Here is a 14474-nt window from a genome sequence, read left to right on the forward strand (position 1 = left end):
TCCTGTTATAATGTTATCTCTAGGGCCAGTCCAAAGTCTGCTACAGAGGGACTCTTCCTCCACTCTCTTGGAGAAAAATGGCTCAGGGGCTAATCAAGGCAGAACTCCAGGTAGGTGATGAGTGAATCATCAGAACAAACAATGAGCACTGATAAAACAGATCAGGAGACTGCATGCCTAGGGGTAAGAAGGGAAGTAAGTCTTGCCGATCATTACAAAGAGAGGGTCAAAGGTTTTTAATTTTCATACAGTACAATCTTTGCACAAGCCCAGACTTTTATGGGTTGGCATTTTTACAAAGGGGTGACAGTATTGCTACTCTTATGTCTATCAGATCACCGAGGAGGGAATTCCCCTGCTCACATTATCAAGGCTGAGAGGTGAAGTGGAAAGGAAACAGCAGTGTGAGAGGAAGCTAAGTAAAGAATGATCAGCAAGAGAGAGATGAAACACGGTGTGGGTTAACTGGTATTCAGGCACCAAAGCTGGAGTGGGCATCTTGGGGGATCTTTTGGGCACAGAGGTGAGTGTTCAGGTGGGTGAAGGCTGGAGATGCAGGGAAAGACAGTGAAACTACAACACTAGAGCAAGAAGCAAGGAGGGATCACTGGGAAGAGGCTATCTCATCTCTGCCTCCTCTGTATGGGCTGTTAACTATGCTCAAGGCTGCTAAGCACAAGTGTGGGGTGGGGAGGGATTTCTGTCTGCCAGCACAGTGGAGCAGAGAGCTGCAATCACAGGCAGCTGCCACGAATGCATGGCAGGCAGTGAAGGAAGGCTCACCAGGAGAGCCAGGACAGGTTGATGGGAGCAATGTCCTTCGGGAAAGGGGAGAGAAGAAAGCAGGAAATGAAAAAGAGACAAATTGGGTCAGACTGTGCCATTTCTACTCAGTTTCCTTGTGGGAGGGTGCCTTATATGTACTTTGTCCTGTTAGTGTGTTGTCCCACTCGTATGTTGATAGTGGCTGCCCAGGGAAGGCTGGGCGTGAAGGTGGGCTGCCTCAGTGTCTGGAATTCAACTAGGAAAAAAGAGCTGATGGAACAACAACCTCAGGTCATCAGCTGTCTCCTCACCTAACTCTGATCTGTTGCACATCCTCTGTGTTGGAAACAAGAAGAGGCATGCCTGTGTATGTGTGCAGATGTGTGTACATACATAGATACAATTAGGGCAGTGCTGCTGGGTGATAACTAGGACATATGTAACCCACACACAACCAGATGGAGGGCAGCAGCTTTCCCCTGTCTGCTTGTGGTTTGACTCCTTCACCAGCCAGTGGCTCTCCCACTTCAGACTCCATAGCACTGCTCCAATTTACTAGCCCATATTTACCTGGATAGTGCTCCCCAAACTAAAATCAATTTGCACATTATTGATACTTACATGAAGCTTTAGCATTTTTTAGCATTTATAGAACCTCATTCTATTATCAGTCATGGCTTTGTTTAAGTATATGCACATATTTCCTCAAATTTGTCTATTCACTTGGCCCAGGGAAAATAATCCTGAGCATGGCTGATTGCTTGGACCCTTTTGTCCGTAACCCAGAAACATTCTGAATGTCTTGTTCATCACAGCATCACATGATATGAGGTGCAAGTTTCTGTATTTTAATTGCATTTTCATGTCTATGTGGCTTTTTAGTTCCCAGCACAACAGGGAACCGTGATTCTTTAATAGGGTAATGATATAGTTCTGGGGCTATGTATCTGAATAGGTGTGGAGAGGCCTGAATTGATCCTGTAAATCAGGGTCTTAAGCAGAATCATTAGAGAGGAATGGGAAGGGAAAGAGAATGGCATAAAATTGAATGAGGATGGGAATGGGATTTCTCTGAGTGTTTGCTTAGATTACAAATGAGCAAAAAAACTGCAAAAGAAGCTCACAGAAGTGACAATAAAGAAAAACATCCTGAACCACCAAATGGAGTTTAGCCCTGCAGTCCCTAGATGGTTTCATGCTGGTGAGGTGGAGAGCCATTAGGTTCAGCTGTATTTCCTGTACAGTACCTGCCTAGTTTCCTTCTGTGCTGCCAATTTTCCACCTCTAAATAACCTATCTATAGATAGCTTTTGATTGATTAAGTTGCCTGGTTGTTTCTTTTTCTAACAGTAAGCATTTTGATGACAACTTTAAAAAACCACTTAAATTTGTTATTAGTGAAACTCGTGTTACTCATAACTTTGCTCCTATAGCCTACAGCACCATGTTATCCAGTTAGACTTGTGGTACAAAAAAGCCCTGTAAAAGACCCTCTGATAGACAGCAGGTGAGTCTAACTACAGATCACAATTCTTTGTGTGTGATTCACATGGACAAATATCTAGGTATCTAAACTGTGGTACTCCATTTTAAGTCGATGGGGTTGTTACTCTTAGAGTCATCACATCTTAATCTCGTTGTTTAAGACATACAATAACAATTGCCCCTAAAAAATGTCATTTCTCTCTGTTGACTTTGGAGGACATGTTGGGTGACCAGCTCAGCTGTGGGCATCTAAAGACAGGGAAGACAGAAGTGTCCTTCAAGATCTGAAGCTCCATATCAGAGAGAGGCAGACATAAAAGGTAAATAACACAAGAGGTCAAAATGTTTATAGTCTTGTAGGTGGGAAGAGATGGAATGATGAAAACAATGATCCACAATTTTTCCTTCTCTCCCTATATACCCAAACAATCTCAGTCAACTCTACCTCTTTTGAATAATCTTCAGCAACTATTTTTATGGCTAAAAATAATGCAACTGGAAGGGCAGGACTTATCTATATGAACGTATATGTGTGGGTCAGCTACTGTAAAACAAATCAGAATATGAATTCAAAGTACAGTAGATCTTCTGCTCAGAGTCTCAGTGGGATAACTGATGGAGAAAGTAGTTCTCAGTGAGCCAATCTAACCTCATTAACCTGATACAGAGCCCACAACGATTTTGTGAACCTGTTTATTGGCTCTTCAGGGTTGGTTCATTCTTTTCAACCTCAATAAGATACCTACTGAGGTAGGGGGTTTGTGACATATGGGTGAAAATTATATTTTAAAAATGGTCTTTGATCCTTGTCAAGAAAGGTTGTAATTCAACGTTTAATAAGGCTTTTAAAGGGAAAAGAGTTGGCTTCAAAAATTGCTTTTCCAACTCCTTGGAAGGATAGAAGAGTAACAGAAGAGTCACCTTGTTGAAAGGATGGGCTGGATATTGCAGAAAGCTCTGTAACAACAAAAGCCATGCCAAATCAGTATTATGAAAGGCACAACTGTGAGAGGAAAGTGAAATGACACAGAATCCACATGTGTGTGGGTTCTCTTGAATAATTTCAGTCAAGGAACAGGCTGTGGGCCTGGAAAAAGCTATGTAGTCCAGACAACTGATCAGATCTGCAGGAGCCTCCAAAAGACCCTGTCTCTTCCTTATGGCTTGGCTTGATCCCTATGCCACAGTTGCCCAAAATAGAAAAAGGCACTGGCAGAGAAAAAGGATGTGGCAGTAAAAAGGAAGAGCTAAGATTCAGTAGGCAACAATGGTCTGTTTTACAAGCTTAAGTCTCACTAGCAACTATTAGACTGATGGCACCATGAGAAAGATGGCCTATGCAGTCATCCAGGCAAGTATTTGTTTCCCTGCTTCTAGTACATTTACAATCAGAACAGATAAAGGCAGATAAAATGAAGAATGGACTGAAAGAAAGGCATTTCTCATCTGCCCATTGTCAGAATTGAGATTAGACATATACTTGCAATGAGTATTAAATGTGAATGTTAGTATCTACTGTAATATGCTGACTCTTCTTGATGTAACCAGGATTTGAAATACATACCGGAAACTCCGTGTAGTAAAAAATGAATACATAAAATGATGTTTACACATATTTACAGCAAATAATGTTACATTAAAAGTAATGTTGTGCTTATGCAGATGTTTAGCTGAATCTGCAAAACATTTAGGCAGCTGTTAACTGATTTTATAGTCTTCCTTCCAAATTTAGAAATCACAGGGGAAAAAAAAGTAAAATCAAACCAATGCAGATATCCTGTAACAAATTATATTGATATATTTGTGTATAGTATGCCTTTTTAAAATTAATCTATTTAATCTCTGAACTCTGTTAAAACCAAATATATTTACAGTGCCTTTGAAAGGACAGAACAGTAAAAAGTATATTATAGGTATATCCAAAATGTACTTTCTTCAAAACTATTCATCTTACATTTGCTCTGACTGTATTTCATATTTTAGATAAAATAATGACTAAACACCCCTGGCGAGTGTGGGCCATCTACATGGTCTTAGCTGCAAACCTCTCTGAACAGCAAGAGCTGAAACAGGCTTGTCCTTCATGTGATGCTGCTCAGCTTTGCAACTGCTCTTCCATGGGCTTGGACTTCATTCCCCCGGGGCTCACAGCCAAAATCACAGTGTTAAACTTGGCCCACAACAGGATAAAGCACATCCGATCCAACGACCTGCAGCAGGCTGTGAACCTGAGAGCCCTGCTGCTGCATTCCAATGAAATCAGCTCCATAGATGAAGACTCATTTCAGTCCCTCGCAAAACTGGAGCTCTTGAACTTATCAAATAACAGCTTGACTCACTTGTCCCCTGTGTGGTTTGGGCGCCTTTTTTCACTCCAGCACCTCCACCTTCAAGGCAATTTGTACAGAGACCTGGGAGAAAGCTCTCCCTTTTCTAGCCTGAGGAATCTGAGCTCTCTCCAGCTGGGCAACCCACAGTTCTCTGTGATAAGGCGAGGGAACTTTGAGGGCATTGAGCTTCTCAACAAGTTGTGGATTGATGGTTGCAATCTAAATCAGTATGAACAGGGAAGTTTGAAATTGATTAAGAAGATAAAACACATGATCATAATAATAAAAAATATTAATGTATTCTCTGAAGTTGTTAGAGACCTTCTACACTCTGTCATTTGGCTAGAAGTTAGAAGAATAGCATTCAGTATCTCTGCTGAAATGCAACTATTGAGAGTCATGGCCTCTTCTTTTGCAAAGAAAATTTCTTTTCAACAGACCTCATTAACAGATGCTACTGTGCCTGAGATTGTAAGAATTTTAGAAGACATGCCAAAATTAGAGGAGCTGGAGCTAATAGACTGTAGACTCATGGGAACTGGACAATGGGAAATGGAAATTCATGCAAACCAATCACAGACCCTTAGAGTTTTCACAATAGAGAAATTATCTATAGAAAAATTTTACTTATTTACAGATCTTCAGACTGTGGAAGGTCTATTATCTCTTTTTACCAGAGTCACAGTTCGAAACACCAAAGTGTTTTTGGTACCATGCAGAATTTCGCAACATCTTCTGTCATTAGAGTATCTTGACCTTAGTGCAAATTTGCTTGGAGACCAGAGTTTAGAACATTCAGCCTGTAAGGGTGGTTGGCCATCACTACAAACTCTAAATTTAAGTCAGAATTCATTGAGTGACTTAGAAATGACAGTTAAAAGTTTGTCCCATCTAAGAAATCTATTTGTTTTAGACATTAGCCAAAATAATTTTGGTGATATTCCAGATGCATGTGCATGGCCAAAAAACCTGAAATATTTAAACCTCTCTAGCACTCAAATTCCTAAAGTAACCACCTGCGTTCCCCCAACTCTGGAAGTTTTGGACGTGAGTGCTAACAACCTGAAGGAGTTTGGACTGCAGCTCCCATTTCTGAAAGAGCTTTACCTCACAAAAAACCACCTGAAGACCCTTCCTGGTGCTGCGCCCATTCCAAACTTAGTGGTCATGTCAGTCAGGAGAAACAAGCTCAACAGTTTCTCCAAGGTAGAGTTTGAGTCCTTCAAGAGACTGGAGCTGCTGGATGCCAGTGATAACAACTTCATCTGCTCCTGTGAATTCCTGTCCTTCATCCATCACCAGGCTGGGATATCCCAGGTGCTGGTGGGGTGGCCGGACAAGTATATCTGCGACTCCCCGCTGGCAGTGAGAGGGGCACAGGTTGGAGCTGTGCACCTTTCCCTGATGGAGTGCCACAGGTCCCTCGTGGTGTCATTGATCTGCATCCTGGTGTTCCTGGTCATCCTCATCCTTGTGGCTGTGGGCTACAAGTACCATGCGGTCTGGTACCTGAGGATGACCTGGGCGTGGCTCCAAGCCAAGCGGAAGCCCAGGCGAGCCCCACCAAAGGATATTTGCTACGATGCTTTTGTCTCCTACAGTGAGAACGACTCCAACTGGGTGGAAAACATAATGGTGCGGGAGCTGGAGCAGGCCTGCCCTCCCTTCCGGCTCTGCCTCCATAAGCGGGACTTTGTCCCTGGGAAGTGGATTGTGGACAACATCATTGACTCCATTGAGAAGAGCCACAAAACGCTTTTTGTGTTGTCCGAGCACTTTGTGCAGAGTGAGTGGTGCAAATATGAGCTGGATTTCTCTCATTTCCGTCTCTTTGATGAGAACAATGATGCTGCAATTCTTGTCCTCCTGGAGCCCATCCAGAGTCAAACGATTCCCAAGAGGTTCTGCAAGCTGCGCAAGATCATGAACACAAAGACCTACCTGGAGTGGCCTCTGGAGGAAGAGCAGCAGCAGATGTTTTGGTTTAATTTGAAAGTAGCTCTAAAATCCTAGACAGAATGAACATAAAGTAAAAATACTCTGGAATTTTTTCTGTTGCCCATTTGTCCTGTCACTTATCTACATCTCAAGGACAGAGATCTGAGATACTGAAAATTCTAACACTTGCAGTGAGATTATTCTCTTTTTGTAGCTATGGTTCTGAATTGTTTTACTGGTTTGGGATGGAATAGGGTTAATTTTCTTCATAGTTCCTTCTATGGTGCTATGGTTTTTACTTGTGACCAAAACAGCCTTCATAACACAGATGCATTTTAGCTGTTGCTCAATAATGCTTGCACTTCATGAAAGTCTTTTCTGTTTCTCACATAGTCTTGCCATCAAGTAGGCTGGTGGCGTATCATGATTTGTGAGGGAACACAGCTGGGACAGCTGATCCCACACGACCAAAGTGATGTCCCTTACCATAATGTCATGTCCCATGACATCATGCTCAGCACTGAAAGTTGTGGGAAAGAAAGAGTAATGGAGGATATTTGGAGTTATTGTGTTTGCCTTCCCAAGTAACTGTTTTGTGTGATGGAGTCCTGCTTTCATGGCAATGACTAAATATTTGCCTGCTGATGGGAAGCAGTGAATTAATTCCTTGTTCTGCTTTGCTTGTGAGAACAGCTTTTGCTTTATCTATTGAACTGTCTGCATCTCAACCCACATGTTTTCTCACTTTTACCCTTCAGATAAGGGGTTCCACTGCAGGGGATTGAGTGAGTGGTTGTGTCGTGCTGAGGTGCCTCCCGAGGTGCAACCACAATAGTTGTCTACACATGTTGATCAGCAGTATTAGCAAAAGCTGTTTCATTTAAACATTTAATGATGAAAAGTTGTTTAGATATACAGCTATGTAGTTTATATGTCTTTATCTTTGCAAAAGTTTTAGGAGAGAACCTGCCTAGCCGAGGGTTTTTTCTGCATTCTTTGTATAAAACACTTCTAATCACATGCTATAAAGGTCAGTTTATGGAGCAAAGATTTTTGTCCTAGCTCTCCTAGTCAGTGGATCTCCTCAATCAGCATTTCATAATCACTTTAAGTTAAATGCCCAGATCTCCTGAGGATTGTGGCTGCAAGGCTGAATGTAAAAATTCTCTTTATCACTGCAGTTCTGAAGGCTATCATGGTATATATGTTCAATGGCAGACAAATTCCTCGGTGAAAGACATCTATGAAGGATTATTTCTGTCTAGTTTCATTGTACCATATGTGGCAAAAGATGTTTCAGAGCAGGTTTCAAACACACTTCTGACTTGCACAAATGGAATTTAGGGTATTCTCAGCTAGAATGTTGGAAGCACTAATATATATGGAGCCTTTGAATCCAATGCCACATTCCACTCTTTGTTCAGCAGCCTTAACAGAGGCACAAAAAGGGTGTTTCCTACCTTTCTGCTCTGTCTGTAGATGTAGTCCACAAAACTAGAGGGGGAAGAGGGCATCCCTCCTAGGACATTGTGCTTGCTATTAGGTGGGGCCAGGTTTTCTTGAGAAGATTATTGGGACAAGGGCCCTAATTTCTGGAAAGGTGTAATAAATGTGAGACTGACACCAGACTCGTCCTTCAGAGATGATTTAAAAAGAAAGAGGTGGTTTTGGTGATACTTGCCTTGCAGCCACAGCAGATTTCAAATTCTAATAGCTTGAATCTGGTAGGCCAGAGGGACAATTAACTTCTGTATTGCTTCAGGGCTTAGGCACAGCATAGGACATTTTCAGGCAGGTATAGAGGTGAGTCCTAAAATCCTTAAATGGAAACATCTACAACATTTGGATTTATCTGTGATGAGATCATGTCCAAGTCAATTTTTTTTTATTGCTCTGTTTAGATCTTCAGCATCTAATGTGGTACAAAAACTCTGTTCAAACACCTCAATATGTGTAATTGAGTTGGGTGCATTGGAAGCTTCCTTTCACAGTTGGTTACCTGTTGTATTGTTGCTTTTAGAAAGTTCTCTACACAGCCAAAATGTCAGAGAGAGCAGAAGTACCCTGTTCTTTGCTGGTCATTGAGAAGATGAGGACACACAGTCTTCCATTTACATTCATAATTAGGTAACTCTGACAGTGTAACAGAAATTGACAGCTTATTTACACACATTTTTGCATTTATGAACACAGGCATAAGACCTTACAAGATTTATTAACTTTGTTACTTCATGTAACCTAACAAAGCCACCTTCTTTCTATGTAATCAAGATTTACTCTTTCATTTACTTTGTTTTTTTTTAAGTGCAGCATTTCTTATTTTTAGCTTCTAAACCTTACCTTCATCTGTACATGGCTTCACACAATCTCTGGTTTATTCTCATATATATAATAAAGTGTAAATAAAGCTAGTGTGGATCTCTGATTTTTAATAACAATTTCAAATTCTTAAAATACTGACTACGTTTAATTTGAGTTCAAAAGCTACTTCTGCTAGCTACCTCATTCATTCTAAGAAATAACTCTACTTTTCTAGCACAAGCTTACCTTTAAAAGTATAAATTTCTTTTCATTCTTGTCTTGAGAAAATAAAATATGTTTTCATAGCATGGTGTACAGCCTTGTTGTAATGCAAAGAGGCACTGTCCTGTGAAAGGGTTTCTAGCAGACCAGAGTTCCACCAATTGCTATTTTCTGTAGTCTTAAAATTAAGTACAGAATATGCATATTATTGTAGGCAGATACGTACCCAACACTTTGAATTCTCACTGATAATCTGACTCCTCTTTTAGAACCACTGAGTCAAAACACCAAATAGCAGAGCCAGTCCAGAAGTTTTCCATATAATACTTGTGTGTTCCAACATAATCTGTTGATAAGGAAACTGGAGAGAAAATACAGCAATGGGTAAATCCTGGTATTTTTCTCAGTCACAATCAAACTAACAGTATTGGGTTAAATTTTTGAAACGTCTCTTTTTTTTTTTTTCAACTCTCATAATTTTCTTCCTTTTTTATAGAGGTAAGGTTAAAATTAAGAATCCTCCTCACATATGATTAAAATAGGCTCCAAAAAAGTAAGCCAGACTTTGCTTCCATTCAAGCAAATTTCTACAGACACGGCAGCAGATCTTCAACCAGTATTTTATTTGCTAAAGGCAAAACGTTGTTTACTCACTACTAACAGAAGGGGAGGGGAAAAAGCACTTGTTATGAAAGTGGATTATATCAACGTTGTTATTTTGTTACAGAGTGAAATCCATTGTGTGGTCTTTGTAAAACTGTGATTTGCATTCTTTAAAGTGTTCCTCTGATCATAAAAATTATTTCTGGATGTCTTAAAATCAAGAAGGAAAATATATATATGCACTTTTATTTCCCTAGCTTGCTTGGGGTCCTAGGTAAGGGAAAGGCAAACAGAACTCTCGTATTTCCTAAATATAATTGTTCCTTAATAATAATAATTGGGTTTCCGTTCATTTAATGCAGCCATCTGAACCCTCCACTGCAGATCAAGACAATAATTAGTAAGTAATCAGGCTATGGTTTAGAAAATCCAAATGAAAAGCACACTTCTTACAGAAAAGTTATGGGTTACTTAACATCATCTTTAAACCAACTTTCTCAGGGTAGTAGGGGGGAGTTTGGTTCTAGCCAACAATGCACTAACTATGGATACAGGGTTCATGAAACCCAGCATCGTGTGTATTGTTAAGGAATCTTTCAAATCTGTAAAAGGCCCAGTGCTTACATCTGCAAACCTAGTCAAACCATCAACAGATAATTTGAATGGCTGAGTATGGATGCTGCCTTGTTTTAAACCAAGCAGTTTCAAATTTCTTAAAATATTTAGACTATTTAGAATTATCGTAAGGCTGAATCCAATGTCCTGGTCATCCAGACTGGTCTTCATATTTTCCATCTTGACAGAAGCCAGGATACTTTTATGAACTGAAGAAGAGGATGGTTAGTAACATTGTTCCAGCACTTATGAGTCATTTCATTTTACCTTCTGGAACGCAAAATCCCTGAGTATGAGGCACTGGGTCTTCTGTCGGGCTGTATGGTACATGCCATTGTGTGAGAAGGGTTTCATATCTGCTTTAAAACCACCCAGTAAGCACAGCCCCGGGCACAGCCGCAGGAAATCCTCTGCAGCACAACAAAGGGGAGTCTGAACAGCAGACCTGACTGATGGGTCCGGCTGTGTACTAAGTACCTGGAAGCTGGATTTAGGCCTGAAACTGTCAGATCATGGCCACTCTTGCATCAGTTTGTCTGCCAAAAGTCTGCATGGCCTCAACATGAGCCACAGAACCGATAAGTAATTTGTGTTCCTATTTTTACCTTTGTGCTCTGCTGTTTCGGTTCCTTTTTTGCTTGGTATTCATTGTCATTATTATTTTTAAATGCAGCATAGAAGAGGAGAAAACAAGAGTTTCATAATTACATGGAAAGGATATCCATGATTACAGAACAGCTGTTAGGTATTTTCAATGATTCCTTCTTTGTTTATATCCACAAAGACTTTCTGCCCACAGACTGCACAGATGTCATTGGACACATTTTTTGTTGGTATGCCACTGATGTTGTAAAACTGTCAAGATCAAATTTACAGGAAAAAAAAGGATACAAAAAACCAACAAAATATTTGCTTAGAGTCAAGCGTGCATAAACACATTTTAACTGCCATCAAAGATAAGGACAGCATGAAAATGGCTACAGTTGTCACTAGTGCCAGGATTCACAGTTATCAAGGAATAATTAAAATTTTATTGCTGATGCAAGAACTTTAGCAATCATCTGCTTGATGTTAAGTAACTGGACCTAAGGTGATTATGTCAGCATAATTTTCTTATTTGAAAGAGGAACATAGGAGCTGTAAAAAGAAGACGAGGAGAGTCTTTCACAGACTTTGGGGAAGGAAGAATCTTTCCTATGGCAATTAGGAAAATTATGTAGTCTCTTGCACAAAGGGTTCTGCCTACTGGAAACCCCAGATCAGGCCTGGCATATGTCAATGGCTACTACATTAAATGTTCTCCTAATCAGAAGTTTGATGAGGGTGTTCAGCAGTTTGCCCATGGCACAAGAACAGCAGTTCCTAAGGAAAAGAGAGGTTATTTATGGCAAAACTATCCAGTAGACCTTATTCTCATGAACCAGGGGCACATGAGATTAAAGGGCTCACTTCCAGTCCTTGGAAGCGGTATTCGGGGCCACATACCCTGACACTTAGACCAGTGGTGGAAGCCATGCAGTCAGAATAGATCTCTGCAAAGTCTCTTCACATCAGTCCCGTAGTACAATAACTAAAAAAGCAGCGGTGAAAGACACTGAGTCACAAAACTCTTTTCTGTCATAAAACCACAAAAGATTACTTGTGTGAATCTGTTCTTCACCAAAACACCAAAACTTTTGCCTGGGTAGAATTTGAATTTTCTTTATGTTTGTCTAGGATTTCTGTCTGAGTAGCAGCCCGCTCAGAGCTACTGTACTGGACTCAGTTTGATGTGCCATCTGACCAGAAATTCCAGGGATTCCTCAAGAGCATGTAGATCAATCTCATAATGCATTTACTGTAAGTCCAACACTTCTTGGAGGTAATGCAGATATTGCACATGCATAGATCTGCTGTTCCTTTAAGTGTCAGATTTAGTGTCCACACATTGTATAGTCAATTAATCCAAAAGTACATAGCTTTGATGGAAAATTCTTGGCAGAAATTTCAGTCTTGTGTTACGAATACTGTTCAGCTTTATTCTATTGGAATATTTTATTTAACTAGCTAAATTCCCCCACAAGTGTATTTTGAAGATGTAACTACAAAATTTGTTAGCTCTAATTCAGAGGCTCTTATGTTGTGCCCTGTAGCAGCAGAAATGACAAGTCCTTTTTAAAGTTGAGAAGCTCCAGTTTCATGAGTATTTTGTAGCCAGATTTCAGCCTCCCAAGACCTGTTACACATAACACATACAGCCTCAGAAAATTGACAAGAGACCTTAATATTTTTGCAGACTGTATTGTGTTGAGGGGCCTGGGGGTAGGGGATTAAATACCATTTGCTGTATTTTTGAAAAAATATTATTCTGAGGAATTTTATTTGAGAGGACAGAGGCCTCTTTCAGCTACAGAAACTTAACATTTCTTTGACTGGCATGTTGTACCTTATTGAGATTTGGCTGATCCTTTTGCTTCTGCAAAACAATAAAATAGATCTAATTGTTCTGTATAAGAAGACCCTAAACAAAGTCTCTTTCTTTAAGGAAATATGTCAGCTTGGCCTACCTATAGTAAAGTTAAGTAGCTGTGGCTCCAAAAGCAGTTTATAACCTGCTTTCAACACTGCTGGCTGTCAGGCATGTTCATACTTTAGGTACGAGGGCATTTGCTGCTGCAAAAGAAGATGAAACTAAACCTGCAGTCTGAAGGAAGTAGGAACTCACTGGAGTAAAAATCTTTGTCTTTGGCAATAGTCAAAATAAAAAGAGTAAAACCCCCAAGCAACATTATAGCCTGCTAGAGTGGGAAATCATGATTATCGGAAAGAATTACAATGTTGTTTTGATATGAATATATTTATTTATTTTTAACTGTTATGTCAAGCTCTTTTTGTCTCATCTCTTTCGGATGCATAAATGCAGAACTGGGAACTAACTCAGAAGTTATGGAATTAAATGAGTGAACAGTGGTTGTACAAAGTTCAAGGATTTTCCTTCTCTCTTTACACCACAAACACAAGTTGCAAAATGACTAAATACCAAACTTCAGATCAGTAGTAAAAAAATCCCCAAGTAAGAGGACTTACAGTTACATAATGTGAAGGGGGTTTCCTATGTAGATGTGGGTGGTGAAGACACCAACCTAGAGCAATTTCACTGCATACAAAGTGAAATCTATCAAATAGAAAATCCTAACAGTTGCCAATCCCAATTTTACCTGAAGTTACATACCTAAAGAACATATTAATTCCAAACATGGTAGTCACTATGGCTAGCTAACCCACAATTCCTGTTGTATAACTCAGTTTATAGATCGAGGGAACCATTTACAGACCAACCTAGGGATAGAAAAAAAAGAAAGACTGCTAAGAACTTGTGCATATTGCAGAGTGGAACAAAATGCTGCATGTGTAGCCTCTACCTAAGTATTTGTATAAATACAGCAGAAGTTTTATGCTTCTGTATTTCTCCCTTTCTTACAGGTGAATAAAAATCTATAATACAGGAAAAAGTACAGGGAAAACAACCCCCATCAAATCCATTTTATTTTACTTCAGTCTTCACAAGAAATGGTAATTGTGAATAGACTGCTAACACTATTAAAACTAGTAGTTTGGAATTGTGGAGGAGGGAGTCATAGGACAGAATAGGACAAGAAGAGGTAAAAAACACCTGAGGTAAATTAGATACAGTCAAGTCTCTATACATTTATCTAAAGCGCTTCAAATTCAGCAGAAGCAAGCTCTGCACCATTAATAATTGTCTTTATTAGGTCAGGGTGGAGAGGCAGATTTTCAGAAGCCTGGAGAAGGAAGAATACAGACATCTCTTTAGGGATGCAGACGCGGGTCTAAGGAATAAATTCAGAGTATTTGGTATATGTATAAAATTGAGATTTGTAGACTCATTAACACCTGGGATGACTGCTGATGGTGAGAGTCTGCAGAATGAAAAACAAAAATGGAACTGATGGAATTAATTTAATTTTAAGTTTACTTGTCTTTTTCATTTGCCTGTCTGTGCTGGTTTAAAGGTAAAGCGGTGGGAGAAATGAACTCGATTCAAGAGAGATTACAAATCAGAGTTACAATTTACTAGAAAGTTTAAAAGAAATGCAATGATACACACAAATGACAGACACAAAACCCAGATGTATAAGCCAGCACCCTGGGACATGAACAGACTTGGGTTTGTTAGCCCCTGTGCTGAGCCTCACATGGTCCCCCTGAGTGCAA

At 39.9% G+C, this 14474-nt stretch overlaps 1 protein-coding gene across 2 annotated transcripts; it reads left to right on the top strand.

Moving 5' to 3' along the window:
• The first annotated feature begins 6 nt into the window (after positions 1–6).
• LOC139672310 (toll-like receptor 2 type-2) lies at positions 7–10082 on the top strand. Of its 2 annotated transcripts, none has more exons than XM_071556131.1 (3): positions 7–110; positions 2467–2570; positions 4234–10082. In XM_071556131.1, exon 3 carries the CDS (start codon positions 4242–4244, stop codon positions 6591–6593), a length of 2352 nt encoding a protein of 783 aa, XP_071412232.1. In that variant the 5' UTR covers positions 7–110; positions 2467–2570; positions 4234–4241; the 3' UTR covers positions 6594–10082. The 2 variants fall into 2 exon arrangements, with proteins under 2 accessions (XP_071412232.1, XP_071412231.1); XM_071556130.1 differs by lacking the exon at positions 7–110 and adding an exon at positions 346–523.
• Positions 10083–14474: the final 4392 nt, after the last annotated feature.

This window comes from Pithys albifrons, chromosome 5, assembly GCF_047495875.1.
Source record: "Pithys albifrons albifrons isolate INPA30051 chromosome 5, PitAlb_v1, whole genome shotgun sequence".
Classification (NCBI taxonomy): Eukaryota; Metazoa; Chordata; class Aves; order Passeriformes; family Thamnophilidae; genus Pithys; species Pithys albifrons.